The following is a 17995-nucleotide window of genomic DNA, read 5'->3' as shown; positions in this document are numbered from 1 at the left end:
TGTGTTAGCGACCACCAGGCGACCTGGTACGGGGTTTCAACCACTGACAGCTGGGACAGGCTCCAGCCCCCCCCCACGTGACCCTCCAGAGGACAAGCGGTTACAGTCAGTGATCCAACACAGATGCACACACACAAATAAAATTACGTTTCCAGACACTCGGCTACAAAAACAGCGGCATCTTAAGCATTTCACTCTAAGAGGATTTAGCACTGGCAGGCAAAGTTAATCCATATCAGAGTCTGAATCCTGTTAAATGCAGGAAAATGAAAATGTATGTATAGGAATATGTTTTAGACTGATATATTGCATTGGTCACAGCTCCTGCAGTCAAAAATCTAACTGGTGTCATTCACCATGACAATTATTTCGAGTGGAAGCTGTGTGGTCTCATGGTTAGCTTAGCTGTTAAACTTCTTCTCTCTCTTCTTTGCCCTGATATGGTTTTTATCCACAGAAAGGCTTGGACGACATGGGCTGTGCGTATTTTAAATAAGAGCCATTACCAGCTCTACAGGTCTGCACAGTTCAGTGACTTGTCAGATCCAAGAGGCAAATGTGTTGAAATGAAGAGCTGGCTGCTTACCTCCAGAGCAGCTAACAAATCCCCTGGCTCTGAAGCTGAGTGGGTGTCCACACACTATGACGGATCCAGGTTCGCTCCACTGAACCTGTCCTTACTGTGTTCTTACTGCGCCCCATAAGCTTGTGAGTGTCTCCAGGGAGCTGCACGCTGTCCATATTCCCCATCCCACCATGTGAGGTATGATTTTTTTATCCATAACTGTGGTTTAGCCAATGGTTGTGAGTTTTTTTTTTTCCACTTGCACGACTATAATTGCCAGACCTTTATATAATAAGCTGATGTGTCTTTAAAAAATGCCGTGTTTAGCTGCAGTTTGGACAGCTTGATGTCATCCCACTGTTTCCTAGAAAGTAAAAGGACACGTTGTGCTTTTGATTCTGGTGCTGTCAGGCTCCAGCGCCGCCTAGAAGGAGACGTGAACCTCCAGCGAGCCGAGATGTCACCAAAAAAGCACGAATTGATTAGTCCAAATGAAGGGATGCGGCTCCTTCCTGGGCGATAAATGAATGCGGCAAGGTGTGACAAAGAAGTTCCTCTGATTAATGCTGCGGCTGACAGCGAGCGCCGGGCCTGGCTGTCACATCAAAGCCCCTCCCGAAAAAAAAACACGAGGCAACCCGTGACATTTCCGGCGCAATCTTCATCCTTCCACCACCATCGCTAACTTTACCCCATACTCAGCGCTGACCGTTTAGTCTGAATTGAGTCATACTCAATGGGGGAGGAGGGCTTTGAAAATAACTCTTTATCTGTGTGTTGCTGTTTTTCAGGGAACACAAAAGGACTGACAATACCATTTATCTGTAGATTCTTTGGAGAAAAAAAAAAGAGAAAAAGAAAGAGAAAGAAAAAAGGCGAGCCTACCTGATGTTTTCTATCTCTTTTTTTTTTTTTTTTTTTCCTCCACGAGGCGCTGTCTGTGCCTGCGATCCCTTTATCTGCCTTTCATTAGCGCCTCGCTCGGCCTCTTAGTGGGGCGGGTGTCTGGGAGACAGTCACTTTCTCCCAGCCTGTGATGTTTCTGCAGATTACAGAGGGCCTTTGAAGCCACCGCTCTCCTCATTGCCGGGGCCTCAGACAGACCCATGCCATCTGTCAGATTGATGGTAAAGTAGCGGAATGGGGCTGAGACACCCTCTGTTGATCCACACTTTTGTCTTTTATGTATCACATTTGGATGTTGCGCGGCAGCCACACCTTTGTAATCTGCCACCGGGACCCGCCTGAAAGAGCTGCTGTCCACGGCATCCAAACACACACACACACACACACACACACACAGACAGGAGAGAATAATAATGGTGCTGGGTAATTACTCTTACCTGTGGGCATCTGTCTCTAAATGAGACAATTACCGTCATCCCCTCACAGTGATCTATGGTTTCCTCCCACTTTTCCAAGGCCTTGGAAATCACTGTCATGTGGGTCTTTTTATGCCCAAACAGTGGGTAGGATTTGATTTGCTCATGAGCACCGGAGACTGCAAAGTTTGTCTGCTGCAAAAAGAGCAGTCATTTTCTGCTGGCTGTTGATAAATGCAAAGAAGCGAATCCTACCTTTTTACAGTTTCAGCACCTTTGCAACACCTTCACCTCCCGGTTCAGTGTTTTCTGCAGCAATAGACAAAATTACGTCTGTAACAGCCCATCAGTGCTTTCAGCCATGTCCAGCTTATGCCCAGATCCTCGGGGCCAAACTACATTTCTACATTTCATATATTTCAATTAAATTTATCACATTTTTCTGACAGTAAACAAGATAATTGTCGTTCCCCGGTCTGACGGCATCACACTGTGAAGGAATAATATTACCTCATCTGTTTGCAGTGCGTTGATTACTTGACAAGCCATAAATAAATCGAAGCAGTTTCATAAAACACATTTTAAGCGAATTAAAACTATTTAGGCGTCGACATACAATCCCTCTAAAACACTTTCGTCATTGTACTTTAGTGGTGCAAGTTTCTGACAAATCGGCAATACATCAGATTACACAAATTGAAATAATATGGAGGAAATCTGGCCTTTGGACCCTCTGGGCGTCTAGGAGCCCTGCCCTGGACAGTTGAGGAAAGAAGAAAGATGATGTACATTCAGTCTTTTTATCTCAAAATTGGCAGATTTGCTATATGTGCTTGGACAAGTACGGCAGAGGTTAGATTTATGTTTTGAGTTTTAAACACAAAGGAAGGCTTTGGCAAACTTAACGCTGGAAATGCTTGAGTGTAAACATCTTCAAATCCATTACTACCCTGAACACTGCTACAGTAGCATCCAACAAACCTTTTACAGATACTAGATTTATTTATTTATTTATTCTGTTCTCTTTGTTCTTAATTATCCTTCAAGAGTTTAAAAATCCTCTCATGTTCTTGCCAAGTATCTCTTACTACAGTTCAAAGTTCTCTCTACGGCTGGGTAATTGCTGATCAGGAGATCGTGGACTAAATTGGACATGTAGGCAACAGCCATTAATGGACACAAACAACCCACTTGAGACGTATCAACGCAGTCATTCTCGTCAGTTAGTTTGTTCCCTACTGAAGCATCAGCAGGTCATGAACAGGAGCTGCGTTGTTTTTTGGTGGCTTTGAAATGAGACGGATGACAGCTACTGCTCTGAGGCTCCTTGTTTATAAGGACCCAGGTTTACTGGGTTTGCTTTTTTTTTTTTTTCGAAGAGGGAGGGGTCCCTGATAAACCTCTGGAGCGGCATAAGATTACAGGCGGCACGTTTCCACCTCAAACGGTGCCTCTCCCTGTGTTGAGACGATAAACTCTCATTGAGTTTGCAAAGACCATTTCCCAGCGGCTGTCTTTCAGTTTATATGAACTTTTCAAACGGCTCTGGGATCTGACGGAGGATCGTCACCAAGCTTGCAGCCTTTGAACGCGTCTCCCTGGTGTATTTTTCCCACCCCAGGACCACTGTCTTCAGAGGCTTGGGGAGAATAAAGGCTCGGATCGACAGAAATCAGCAGCCCCCCCCTTCCCCCTCCTTCCGACCCCCATCTCCACCCACCGTTCCCCCCACCTTGCTTGTCCTGTCACACATGCTCACAGTCACTCACTCCCACATTTAGGATGCATGTAAGCATTTTGATGTGTGTGCCCTGTGAATTTACACACAGACAGCTCCCTACAAGGATCCCCCTGTGGAGTCACACATCAGACCAGCCTCTTTTTTTACTTTTTTTTTTTTTAACCCACCATTATAATGGAGTTTTCAAAAGCAGAATAATACATTAAATACCTTAAAGCAGAGGGTGACATTAAACGACAAAAACATTAAGCGCGACAGATGAAATATACATTAGAGTGACTGGATCAGAAAACGCTGCGGCTAAAAATTGGAGATGGCAATGAGCACACATTCATCGTATGTGGCTTGAGGTGCTGGTTTTGATTATGCTCCTCACTTAGAACTTTTGTTTGTCCAGAAGAGGCTACTTTGTGTATTTTTCACAGACAGACCAACCTTTCCACAGGTTGCTACGGAACAAAACTCGCCCCACACCTTCATCCTTAGCCCCGGGTGGGATGTCAGAGGACCACAGGACTGGAGCACCACGGAGACAAAGGCGAGCCGCGCAAAGCTGACAATCGAACCCACCCACACACCCGTGAAGTGTTCTGGCTGCAGATAAAAATAGAGTCGCCATACACGTTTTGCTTTGACGCCGTTGAGTGACTGATGCTCAAAGATGCTGCCATGACAGACTGGCAGGCGGGAGAGAAACACTGAGGCAGAATGATTGGCTTCTCCGCTTTGATGTTTCTGTCTGACTTACTTGTGATGGCTGGTTATATCTTCAAACCCGTTCTCCGCTGACAGTTGTAATGACCCCAAACATTTTATCTGTCATATCTGAGCAGCGCTCTGACAACTTCTAGGGGAAAGAAAACACTTCTATGACCAAACTTCGTGCTTTACGCTCACATCCAGCCTTAAGGACAGCAATTATTAATTTTCTGTTGTCACTGACTTTAGGTTTTGATGTAATTATACCCAGCAGAGTGTCTTAAAGCTTTAACCCTAACCAAAAAGAATACAGAAAACAAAGGTTATTAAAAACCTCTAGTGCAAAAAGGTTTAGGTACATGACAGTCACCAGTCCTATAGGGTCAGGGTTAAGGTTATACTTCCAACACGTTTATAAAAAAAAAGAAAAAAGAAGTCCTCCCTCTCAGGCAGAGTCCAGTCAGCGCACTTATCTCCAATGCTGGTTCAGTCGGACCATGTGCAAGACAGATAAACGCTTCAAAGCCAGTGCCTTTGTGCGCCTGTTTGTATTTTTGTTGTGTATATGTGCAGAGACCAAAACATCCCAGTTCCATCCCGTCTGCGGGAAGCGGTTTCCCATGGTTCTGTTGGGAAGCCGCTTTCATGTGGCAACGGTCTCTGGGTCCCCTCGGCCCCTCTGTTGTGACAGAGGATAATGAATTTCACAACATCTGCCATTTGTTAGCCCTGTTTGGTGTAACTGATCTCCTTTTAATCCGTCGACTTCCAACGCGTGTGTAGCTCCGCAGCTGGACTGAGGCGGACGGATCCCACGGCCTCTCTGGGGTTGCAAGGGCGAGTCGGGGACTGGCACATTCTGCACAAGATGTAGACTACCACCTACGACTGCGTTACTCATTACACTTCTGTCTTGTATAATAATGAAGGACCTCTTTGACTGTCCATGAGTTATAACCACCTTAAAAATATTTTTTTATTTTGAGAACAAAAATGTGTGACACTTAAATATGCAGTAACCCAACTCATAACTTTAAAGCTGCACTAATGAATGTTTTTTATGGTTATGAAATGGATGTGTCGTGTGAAAGAAGTCAACATGATTGCACCCAAAAAAGCTCAGTAGAGTATTTTAGTGTCTTTCAGCTCATTGTTTTGGTTTTATACCCTGGATTGCCAGGCCGCCTGCACTGCTAATGTTGCCCCTTATGTTCTGGATGCGGAAACATGCAACTATTTGCTAACAAGTTTGACATATTAACTTTAAAACTTACAGCTTGTTTCCACCAAAGTGGAGAAAAATTCAGTCACTGCAGGTTTAAGGATCAGTCGCTGAACTGCAGCTCACCCTACCAACTACTCTGCAACATTTTTGAATGTTGCCAAAAGAAAACAAAACATGACATGACTGAGTTTCAGATATATTCTCTGGGAACCATTTCACTCACCCTTGAAATCCGCAGGTAATAATTTGTTGGGCTTGTAACTTAAAATGTCTTTATCAGAGAACCAGCTAGCCGTCCTGAATGTACTATATCTAAAGAATGCGCTATGGTGCCGGTATTTCAAGACCCGGGGCGGGACATAATTTGTTGGGGACGGGTTTGCTTAGATAGGAGACTCACACATCAACAGAGCCTCAGAATCACCCCTTCATCTGAAGGCTGGAACGACAGAAATTGGTGGATTCTCAGTCAACCTTCATTCCTTTCAAACCTGCTGCCCCCATCCTCTGCCCTCTTCATAAAACCTGGAATGTGCTTCAAAGAATGTACACTATCTTTCCTCCATGAATAAAACATCTGTCATTCATCAGCTGGTACAATATGTGCCGATTTAACAGGGCATAACAGCTCTGCAAGGCAGCCGAGCTCCTGGCTGTACGGAGTCCTGCAAAGTGCAAATCCAACCAAGAGTCATCTGTCTCCCTTTGGTTACGTGTGGGGTTTATTTACACAAGATTCACTTGACTCATACATGAATTGAAATAGTAAGAAATTGGTTATTAGAAAGAGGTTATTGCATTGTGGGGAATGTAGGATTGAGTATTTTCAGAGCTTGACATTTGCAAAGAACTATAATATCTGGCCATTTGTCTTTTACATTATTATATTGCTGGAGAACTCCCCTGTAATTGGCCACTGAATTTGCCTTTGTTGGGCGTATGCATGTATTGAGGATGCTTCTCAAAACATCTCATTTATTTCATCGTATCCTCACATTTTGGGATACTAGGTATTTACTTGTGCCAGTGTGCAAAGATAGTAACAGTTCTGGCCCATTAGAGCACTTTGACAATGGCTGCATATTCATAGAGCTTCCCTCTTGCTGGTTGTCATCAAGAAGCGGTCTATAATTCAAACCAACAGTTAAAATCAAAGTTCACAAGCGCTCCGTCACCTGCAGGGCTTGGTCTGAAGTTTAATTTAAAGCCTATGTCGCCCCCTGCCGGCTGGAAGAGTGGTCGCACCATCGCGTAGTACCACCTCCTCACAGACAGGGGGCGCTGTGAGACTCCTTCCTTGTACGGCTTCCGCCAACACAATAGATACCAAAAAGAGCAACCGGCTGGTTGCAAGATCAAAATACAAACAATGGGCAAGAAGCATAAAAAGCACAAGTCCGAAAAACACGGATATGAAGGTATTTAATTGCAGACTACTCAACCTTTTACCAAGAAAATTGGTTAATTATTTGTGTTTAAGTGCGTGAATCTGCTGGTTTCGCGCTCGGTAGCTGTGTTAGCACAATAGTACTAGCTAGCTCGCTTTAGCTGATTAGTTAGCGCCCTAGCTTACTACTAAACGAGTAACGGATTGGTCTGTGTTTCGCTCATGTTTCTGTAATTTTCAAATAAAAAGTCTGATAAAATTAAATCGTCGACTATTAAAAAAAAAAATATATATATATATAAAACGAGGTTAATAGCTCCACTAAAAACAACTTGGATGTAGCAGTAAGATGCTATTGTTTCCAGCGTCCATGAGCTGCCACGGATCGCTCGGTTGGTTAGATGCTGATAACTCGATGAAGCTTATTGGTTGATTTGATATGTGCAGAACACGTGGAGAGGCCACTGAAGCTGGTGTTGAAAGTGTCGGGGAACGAAGTGACAACGGGAAGCTCGAGCCGGGACACATTTTACGATGAGCAGCCTGCGGACCTGGACAAACCCAAAGACAAGAAGAAGAAAAAGAAGAAGGATAAAGAGAGGAGCCTTGGTTCTCCTGAAGATGACAGAGGAAAGAAAAAGGTAAGTCTTTAAATGTTCATCTCGTGTCTGTTTCACTTCTGAAAGGGGGATTGACTTTATGTTGGTGTTTGTTAGATGACTAAGAAGAAGAAAGGGCAGGATGGAGATGGAGAGGACGACCGGGAGCAAAGCAGAACTCCTATACGCTCAGAGCTGGACAAACAAGAAGGTACTGTCAAAACACTCAGAATTTATATCAGCACTGTTTTTTCTTTAAATTTCTAACATGGCTTTTTTGTTCTTTCTGGCAGAAAAAGAACAGACTCCCCTACAGGAAGCTTTGTATCAGCTCATCAGGCAGCTCCAAAGGTGCAACACTGGCTACGTCTACATGGACAATATTTCAAACCCCACTGGAATAAAACCACACAATGAGATATATGTGATTACTGCACCGTTATATCAGTCACAATAGAGCTTTCTTGACATGTTATTAAAACACAGAAGTCAAGAGAAGATGACTAAGACAGACTCACGTCTTCAACAGTGCCGACCACACCGATTCTAGCTTTATCCGTGTTCACAGGCACTTGTTTTGTTACTGCCGTGTTTGTGTCCTTCCTGGTAACCTGATGTTTACCCCACTTTGGGACATGGTTATTAGGCACCAGTATTTTCCTATGAATGAATTGTCACAAATTTACACCACCCCTCTCAATGCATCTGAATATTCTGTCAGATTCAACCAGTCTGCTCCTGTTCAGTTAGTTACATGAGGCATGTTTATCCTGATTGATCTATTGATTCTGGTTAATAGAACTCAAAAAGCAACAGATCGTATATTGATGTTGAATACCTCCATCTGCGTGTTATGTATGAGATATTGCAGATTAATCAATAAGTTCCCATATAGTGTTGGGTATTAAATCATTAACGGACACCTGTCTTACTCTCTGTCAGTTTATGTTTCTGTGTCTTTGCTGTCGTAAACTAAAGGTTTTCTGTTTCTTTTCTAGGAAAGACCCGAGTGCATTCTTCTCATTTCCTGTGACAGACCTCATTGCTCCTGGCTACTCTTTAATTATCAAGCGTCCTATGGACTTCAGCACAATGAAGGACAAAGTAAAGAGAGAGAGCTACCAGTCATTGGATGAACTCAAGGTATCTGTTTGCATGACACACAGTACAGACACAAAGCTAAGTAAACCCAAATAACTGAGACTTGGCAGATGTTAACTGTGTTGGATTAGTGTTCAAATAGGAAAACGTGAGTAATGCCGCAACAATGTCGGTTCATCCTGCGTAACATTTGGCATAAAGAACATATTTGTACTCATTTTCACTTTCATTCGTCTGTTGTATCGGTTAAGGGTTTAACATTGAGTGTTTTGTTGATTCAGGTGGACTTCAGGATCATGTGTGAAAACGCCATGATTTACAACAAACCTGAGACGATCTACCATAAAGCTGCCCGAAAACTACTACACTCCGGTATGAAGATCCTGAGCCAGGTATGAAGCAGAAGATTGAACACAAAACATAGACCCTGACATTCTCTAGTTTTCCCTTGTAAGGCATCAGTGTTGACTCAGGGATTGTAGACAAAGAGTGTTATTAAAAAAAAAAAAGGTCTTTACATGGTTTGGCTTCACTTTTGAGGGGATGTCAATGCCTCCATTTTTTTTTTTTAACAGTCTATGGTTTACCTACATGCAACCAAAGCCATCTTAATTATTACTCATTACTACTCGGACTATAAACTTAAAACAGAAAGCTTTCCGTACTAAAATCTTATCCCTTGCTGCTGCATCATTGTGGCCGTAAAATCTTAATGTTGGTTGTCGTACAAAAGGTACATGGGTCCATACTGGCAATTAAATTAAATGATTACAGTGGAAGTTAGACTGTATGATTCTCTTAATTTTGCTGCAACACTGCCCCCAACCCTGACTGGGAAAAGCTCAACTTTATATGGAGCCCTGGAACAAAACCTGACGACCTTGCATTTGCAAAGATGCAACAGATGGGGGCAGCAGATAGCCTCAAATCGTTCGCTAAAGAAATATACACCACATCATCACTACCAGAGGCACCTCTTTTTTCTTCATTTTATTTGCTTTTCCTAATGAAGAGGGTTTTTTTTTTTTTCCTTTTTCCAATAGGAAAGGCTGGACAGCCTGAAGAAGAGCATAGAATTTATGTCTGGCCTCGACCCTTCTGCCAAACACCCAGTAAAGACTGAGGAACAAGTGGGCACCCCCCTGGACCAAAACAAGGAGGGACCTATGACCACGGACAGCAGCGAGAGCTCCCAGACACCCAGCACACCCAGGTCATTCAGCTCGTTAACGTCACACATGTTTCCTTAAGTCATACTGGCACTAGCATGTATTTGCTTGACGCCAGGAGAGGCCAGACTCCAGGTTCAAAGAGGACTTGGAGTCGCACTCATCACTGTGTATTCAATATTTAAGCCCCTTATAGTTGTAGCTGGTCTGCTGCAGCCACAGGTGTTTAAGACCAAAAAAAAAACAGAAGATGAAACGATGGCAGATTTTAAATTAATACAAGAATCAGAAATGCTGGTTGATGAAAACATTTTCATGCTCCGTTCACCAAGAGTTGGTTCCTGTAAGCTTGGTTTTCTCTGACTTCAAGTTCATTGGTTTTCCACTGCAGAGTTGGAGTTGGAGAATGTGAGGAATGCTTTTCAACATGCTAGGACTTGTGTCCTGTCATGGCTGTGCATCCTATTTTCCTAGTGATGTAGATGTATGTCTATGACTACTAGTAGCAGAGGAACGCCCTCAGATAGACCATTACTCTGTCTTTGTTAAGCTACTATTTCACAAAATGTGCAGTGTGTTTAAAAAAAAAAAAAAATCCTGATGACGTTTGTTGGAGATTGAAAGCAGCACGTAAACATTTGATCAACAGGAAAACTCAAACTGGTTTCTACCCTGCAGTATTTTGCTGCTGTGTGCATGCTTAGCTTTGTCTTGCTGCCTCAAAGAAAGAAAAAGAAAACCTTGTTGGTCATTGTCAAAGCATCTCACTCACCGTCTTTCAATTTGTTTTTCATTTACAGACAGGACAAGGACTCCAAGGACGAAGCAGTGAAGGCAGAGAAAGAGCTTGAGGAAATCCGCAAGGTCATTGAGGAGTCGGGAGGAAAGCTGTCCAACAGATTGCTGCAAAGCGATGTGAGGAAGCAGTTAATTATTTCTCATCTGCACATCTGCTATTAAAATATTTTTAACAGCAATTTAAGGAAGTTTTCCTCTTAATGTCAGCCTCCTGGATGGCAGTATTGGTCAGTTAGTGATGGTTGAGACATTAGTTTGATATTTTCATGTCTTTCTTTGTTGTTTAGTTGGAGTTTGTGAGGCGGAAGTCTGATGGCTCCACCACTCTGGCTATCCTCAACGCAGCAGATCCGTCAGCAGGAGGTGTCTGTCCATTTTTGACCCTTAAAACAGTGAAAACAATGAATCCATTCATTGATTAGTGAACAGAAAATTAAAAGGCAACTGTTAAGATAATTTAGATTTATGAAATTCTTGAGTTTCCGGCTTTTTGAAAAGGAATATTTTACATTTTTCCAGCCTTAATAATTGTAATCTGTATATCTTTTTGAAATGATTGGTAGTTTAGGTGAGAATAAAAAAAAATACTTAGTTGCCGTCTAGTCTTAAAAGAACTTCTGCTAAGATGTCCATGTTTGCTGTTTCAGAAGCTGGTTACTGTCCTGTGAAACTGGGCATGATGTCCAATCGACTGCAGAACGGTGTGAACACCCTGCAGGGCTTCAGAGAGGACAAGAGGAACCGGATTACTCCTGGTACTGCACTTGATGTTTCTGTACATTGCTAATATCAAAGACAGTGAGATGTCTTCAGGTTTAACACACTCTCCTCCACAGTGGCTTACATGAACTACGGGCCGTTCACCTCTTACGCACCCACCTACGACTCCAGCTTCGCCAACATCAGCAAGGATGATTCTGACCTCATCTACTCTGTCTATGGAGACGAGTCCAGCCTGCAGGGCTCAGACAGGTATGTACAGCATGACCATAAACGCACTCAAGCTCTGTGGCATCTTCACAAAACGTCACTTGAGACATTCCTGGCTGATTGTTTTCCAGATGTTCCTCTTTTCCTTTTCTTTGATTTCCTCTTTTTGACCTTTTAAGGATAAAAACCTAAGGCATTATTAGAAAATGTTGCAGACTTTATTTTTATTGCAAAATGTCAATTTTGTAAAGTCTGGATAAAAGCTTTCATTTCAAAAGTCAGTTCACTCAGAGATTACATTTCTGCCAATCGTACGTCTCCTGTCTCTCAAGTTAGCAGGCTCAACAATTGCCAGCCTTTATAAACTACTTAGCTCCTGTTAGCTCGCATTCCAATATCAAAGTCATACTAAATCAACCATGTAAAAACATAAACTAAACTAGAAGCTTTTATTTATTTAGCTTAACAAGAGCTGCCTACTTAGCTTCCAGATAGCTAGGTGGAGTTGTACATTTGTATTAAGTGATGAGACATGTTCCTCACTAAAAAAAACAGCTCTTGTATACTAAAACCAACAGGAACCGCTAACACGGAGCTTTATACAGAGCGGTAGTTATCATGGTCAGCCTTGTTAACTGTGTTAGAAATGTAAGTACTGTGTCTATTTAAAGCAGCATTGTTTTCATGTTTGTTGAGCTGACTGAATCTAAATGTGGTTGTTGCTGGCCAAAGAGAGGCAGAGAAGGCTGAAAGTTAAGAGAGAGGAGTGAAATGCCATCGCTGTGAATGCAGGCATTATGAAATGAAAAGCCTCTGGAAATTATAAGAAAAAAATGCTTTCATGAAATAATAACAAAGAACATGCAGGAAGGGCTTATAAATGTATGAGGAGAGGTAGTGCATCATAGGAGCTCCCCCAGCAACCTAGGCCTATAGCAGCATAACTAAGGGGTGGTCCAGTGTCGCATGAGCCAGCTATAGCTATAAATCTTATCAAAAACTAAAGTTTGGACCCGAGTCTTAAAGGTAGAGAGTGAGTCTGTAGAACTCAAATTGGGAGCTGGTTCCACAGGAGAGGAACCTGATATCTGGAAACTCTGAAAACCATGAGTAAGACTGCACCGTACTCTTTATGGAGTAATGTGGTACTATGATGGAGGTCAGAAGAATTTAATACAGTGATTCAGGTTTTTGATACCGCTGCTAAAGCTACAATAGTACTAATTGTGTGTGTTTGTTTGGCAGCTTGTCAGAATTCCTGGCCAGATCAGACGAGTATGTGTACAAAATGGCAGACAACCTTCTGGATGCAGTGACGAACGGAGAGCATTCAAAGACCTTGAAGGAGGCCGAGCCTGTAAGCATCTGCTGTGACACTTTACTGACTAGTTTCACAGCACAGGACAGAAATGTATTCAGCTGACTGAATAATTGTGTTTTTTTCTCCTGTAATTTTCACCTTTCAAGCAGACGGAGGGGCCAGAAAATGTGCAAGAGGAAAAGGATGGCATGGAGGTGAGAGTTTGTGCTAATGTGGTGCAGATAGAAGATGCTCTGCCCACTGGTGAACACCGTGTGTTCATTGTGTCTTAGTTCATGCAACACAGTGGAAATGGACATCAAGTGTAGAATGACGAGCATCGTTGTGTGCTATGTAACACAAAACCAGAGTCACTCACCCTCATCAGTGCTGGTTGTGATGTTTGAAATGGGAGCTCCTGCGGTGCTGCTCTTCAGTCACGTGTTCTTGCACGTCTATACCCCATATGTGGACACTTCATTTAATTTGTGTTATAGATGGCCTCCACTGATGATTGCTGCATCAGCCAGCTGTGTCAACATGGCAGGGGCCTGCCGTGGAAAGAACATTTCCCCTCTGAACACAGCGGTGCTGCTCACTCGAGGCCCGCTGTTGGAGAATTCAGAGAGGACTGTGTTTTCTTTCTGTGCCCGCTGGCTGCAGAGCTGAATCGCTCCTAAGAGCAGCAGAGGAAACCAAAGTACAGGCCGCGCCGTCAGGCACACAGCAACCCTCTGTGCTGGCTGTTTGCTGTTGTTGGCTGCGATCCAGTTTACACTCATCCCCTGCTCGGGTGTTGCAGCTTTTGATTAGGTTTGATTTTATTGGAGCGAAGAAGCAGCGTGACAAAAGAGGCTTCAAAAAGCCGGATGTTCTTTTGACACAAGAGCTCAAGTCCGGTGTGGTATGCATTTTTCTAATCTGACTTAACAAGTTTTCCTTCTGTCTCTTGTAGGTAGTTGAACCCAATGCAGCTAACAGACTGGACTTCCTGCACTCCACTGCAGGCCTGCAGACGGATGAGGAGCTCTCCGGGGGTAAATCCTCTTACTCAGTTTGTTGTACATTTAGAGCTGCAATATTTACACAGTTATCGGGGTACGGTTGAAATATACTTGATCAATTCACTTCCCTGAGAAAGGAATTAGAAGGAGGTAAAAATGTCTTCAGTATTTTTTCTTTGTGGGCGTACAGAGGAACGTTGTTTTGCAGCATAACAGGAAATCTGTCTTTCAACTGTAATGCACTTTTTTTTTATGTGTTGTAATCAGCACCATCGCACTAAGAGTAAACATCGATACCTGTCATTTCTTGTAGCTACATTGAGCCAGGAATGAAATTATCCATCAGTTTCCTGAGACTTATTTTGGACCAGGTTCACTTAATTAATCCTATAACTAGGAGAACTAATAAATTGGTAGTTTTAGACCGTATTTTCCCTCCTTGTTGTCCATCAGTCTTTGACCAGTAAAACAGAAAATTGGTATCAAATAGCCTTCTCTGTGATATTAAAAAAATGTTGAATTGAATTTAATTTTGATTAAATGGCCAGAAATAAGGGGACAGAGGGGAAAAATCCAGTCATGCACATGCAAAAGCACTTGTCGGCTATTTGAGCTCAGTTTTGGACAAAAAGCTGAAGAATCCATTCAGATGAACTGCTCCAGCTCCACAGTGTCAAGTGTGATGCTGTGAACGTTCATCTGTATGACTGGAAACACACACTGAAGACTGTCACACACAGGGTTGAACAGGCTGAACTCTGTTGCAGTAGAGAGAGAAAAAAAAAAAACCTCCGTCAGCGTAAAGCTGTCAGATGAATCAATTAGTCCTATGAGTTTCCTTCCCCTCGTCTCCCGTCACTCTCAGATATTGCTGTAACCGTAAGACTGAGTGGTTTATGAGAGGGCTCGGAAAGAAGGGAATGCATTGTCTTCAGTGTGTAACTAATGTCATGGGGGTTACCACAAGGTAACTGGAGGAACCCAGGGGAAGTTTTAACCATGTGTGTTATGCCCCCCACCCCCTGTATCTGACACAGAGGCCCTGCACTTCCAGCAGAAATTGGATGAAACTACAAAGCTCCTGCGCGACTTGCAGGAAGCACAGAAGGAGCGTCTGAGCGCCAAGCAGCCACCTAACCTGATCTGCTTGCTGGCCCCGACTACCAAGGAGCTGGAGCTGGGTAAGAGCCTCTCAATGCATGGACCTCTTTGTTCCTCCACTCAAGCTGTCGCCACCAGCTGTAGACCTCCAACAACCCTTCATTTACCTCTTTAGCTGCCATCCTACACAGGTGTGATTAGTCTTTTAGCTTCAGACAGGAACAGCTCTGGACAGTGATCTGATTTAAGGCATTGTGGACCTCATTTTCAAAGTTGGAATCCCAAAGAATCTTTTTTGGAGGGGAGGGGGCATTATCCCTGTCTTTAGTTGCTGTGATGTTACAAGGATGTTCATAAACCCGGCCAAATGAATAATGTAAATACAGAATGAAAGGAATCTACATTAGTCAAATGTTCAGACTGAATAAGTCAAGTTTATTTTGGATTTCTTCATATGGTCTCAGCAGTCTGCTCGAGCTGTATTATAGGCATTTAATAACTGTCACATCACACACTAAGCACCTAATGGGTGTAATATTTACTCAACAGTAGCGTCCTGCTATAATTTTTATTGTCGCGGATGTTTGTTATTCACATATCCGTATTGTGAACCAGAGTCAGGCTCAAACTTGGATATGAGAAGCTGCCATTTCCAGTCAAGAATGAGAAAGTTTGTTACTGGCTTTCACATAGACTGTCAGTCTGAAGACAGTGGGCTTTTACTGAGGTCTTAAAAGAGACAGAAGACAATATCGCTAGTTTCCAGGAAGAAGATGAACTGCATAACGAGCGGTATGAGAACTGCTCCAGTAGAGACACAGAATAATAATATAGAGCTGGAAATCAACAACATAGCCCCTCTTTAATGATAGTGTGCTAAGGATTTGGGAAATTTGCACTACTCCAAGGAGACTGCAAAGACCATAGCTCTGCACTAGGAGTGTCCAGGCTATAGGTTGAATCTATAGCAACAGTCGTCAAGGAGATTGCCTTATTCAACTTCCTGTTGGCTTAATCATTCATTCTCCTACCCTTTCACAGCTGAGAAGGTCACCGGGAACTTGGCTGAGCTGACTGGTCAAGTGGCCCCATGTGACGTCAGTAGCATCTACGGCATTAGGAAGGCCATGGGAATCGCTGTTCCTCCAGAACCTCTGGATCCCTTCATTGACCTCACTACAGGTAACACACTTCATGAAATAACAAAAATAAATGCATAATTTTACTCTTACACATTTCAGTCAAAACTGACAGCGATATACTTTTTCATGTTTTCAGTGCAGGAGACGGCCGAACCAATGGAGACGTTGTCAAGCTGTCCAGATGTGGTTCCAGTCGTCGCTGTGTAATGAAATTCCAAGTTCCCTCATTCTGTTTAATAAATTAACTTTTTGTACAAAAGGTGCTTTTTGTCTGACATTTGTATTCAATCAATAAACATTTTTTCTATAAACCTTGGCTTGTGTTAACACTGCATGATTTAGCAAAACATTTATTACATTCTGTCTCTGTACAAAAGTCGATGTCACATTTGTTCACACAAAGGCCAATACATTATTATTATTATTATTATTATGTAAACACAAACATGGACAAGATGTTGGTCTCAGAAGGTAAGGCCACAAGACAAATCAAGTTTCAGAGGCACGGAGAGCAATCCAAATCAGCTGGGGTCAGAAAAAACATTCACTGCAGGCAGGTTGTAAGATCACACAGACTAAAGACACCAAAGAGAGCGTCACAGGTTTCCCTCACTGCAGCATATATGCAGACAGGCAGCAAAAGACACTTAATATTAATTTCTTATCCAAGCAGAATGGACACTTTGACAGATGACAAACAAAGGTTTTGGCCTTTTCATCCTGAAATACTATTGTCATATATGCAAAATTAAACCGTTAACAATGGCCAAACCACACAGGTGCAGCTTAACAAATGTCCTCATAAATACCTGATACACTAACTAAACTTTACCGGAAATTATGTTAGGATTTGCAGTTTCCAGAAAATGAAACTACCATTTGTTACCCGTGTCCTGTTGAAGGGAGCAAGCAGGATTTTTTTCTGATTATCTCCTGTTGGGCCAGTTCCAGACATTGAAACAGATCCATCTAATCACATATGTCTTGCTCATTACACAGTAACAGAGCAGAGTGTCCACCGCTTTGTAAACAGGAATCCATATGGGTTTCAAATTATAATCCAGACAGAATCCATTTTTAACCAAAGAGGTCTTCAAACATAACAAATGTATTTGGCATTAGTACAACACACATTTTTCCATCACATTAAGTTAGAGGGGGGAAAAAAGTACAAAAAGGGACTAATCACTGGATGTGTTCATGAACAGAAAAAGATGCGATTGTACATACATACTCTTCAGTCGTCATCTCCTGATCTGACTTAAGGGTTCCAAGTTTTGAGAGCGAAATCCGCCACACAGTGAAGGAGCAGTTCCTCTAAATCCTTAATTTGCCTCCGTATTTTCATTCAGCAACATCACAGGAACACAGCTTTATTACAGTCTGGTCAACCCTGAGGGTGGGCTGCAGTCTGTAAACTCTTGACTTGTGTACATGAGTCTGTCTCCAGTCCTGTTGGCTGGGGGGGCCAGGCCTCAGCTCAGCCCCATACCCTGCTGCTTGCTCATGTCGGTACACACAAAGAAGGTTTTCAGTTCTCCTTTGCCTTTAACGTTGATGAATCCTCGACACTCACACGAGTAGCCCAGCTTCTGCAGGACTTCGGATGTTTCCTCCGTTACCTGGAAGTACACACAGTCCATGACGCACGGTTGGAGCTAAGACAAGTGCAACCTAAATTTTAATTAGCCATGAAACCAAAAAGGAATCACATATTTTCCCAAATCCACTGTGACAGCATTACACTGTAGCAGCCAGTGGCATTGTTTCACTTTGTGAGCGATGCCAGCAGATGCAAATTAACGTGGTTTATCAAGTTAAAGCATGAATTGTTTTTGATCCACCAGCACATGTGGCGCACAGCAATAAAGTGCATTTACAGGAAGCTGGGTAAGGATGGAAAATAGTTTTT

At 42.8% G+C, this 17995-nt stretch overlaps 2 protein-coding genes across 5 annotated transcripts in view; one reads left to right on the top strand and one right to left on the bottom strand.

The window, feature by feature from the left end:
• Window positions 1–6859: 6859 nt before the first annotated feature.
• Window positions 6860–16357, top strand: brd7 (bromodomain containing 7). Of its 2 annotated transcripts, none has more exons than XM_084541534.1 (17): window positions 6860–6970; window positions 7387–7580; window positions 7656–7749; window positions 7832–7889; window positions 8537–8681; window positions 8921–9031; window positions 9683–9852; window positions 10609–10723; window positions 10894–10969; window positions 11254–11361; window positions 11443–11578; window positions 12782–12893; window positions 13007–13051; window positions 13792–13873; window positions 14878–15021; window positions 15983–16123; window positions 16220–16357. In XM_084541534.1, exons 1-17 carry the CDS (start codon window positions 6922–6924, stop codon window positions 16288–16290), a joined length of 1851 nt encoding a protein of 616 aa, XP_084397660.1. In that variant the 5' UTR covers window positions 6860–6921; the 3' UTR covers window positions 16291–16357. The 2 variants fall into 2 exon arrangements, with proteins under 2 accessions (XP_084397660.1, XP_084397659.1); XM_084541533.1 differs by having other exon boundaries at window positions 13004–13051.
• A 1193-nt stretch (window positions 16358–17550) lies between these two features.
• The window catches only part of adcy7 (adenylate cyclase 7), a 46099-nt gene continuing 45654 nt past the window's right edge, over window positions 17551–17995 (bottom strand). For all 3 annotated transcript variants that reach the window (XM_084541531.1, XM_084541529.1, XM_084541530.1), the window contains one exon: window positions 17551–17705. In XM_084541531.1, coding sequence (XP_084397657.1) covers window positions 17559–17705 — 147 coding nt within the window. In that variant the 3' untranslated portion in view covers window positions 17551–17558. The remainder of the gene's footprint in view (window positions 17706–17995) is intronic.

This window comes from Chelon labrosus (assembly GCF_963514085.1).
Source record: "Chelon labrosus genome assembly, chromosome: 3".
Taxonomy (NCBI): Eukaryota; Metazoa; Chordata; class Actinopteri; order Mugiliformes; family Mugilidae; genus Chelon; species Chelon labrosus.
This window is presented reverse-complemented; position numbering and strand designations above follow the sequence as displayed.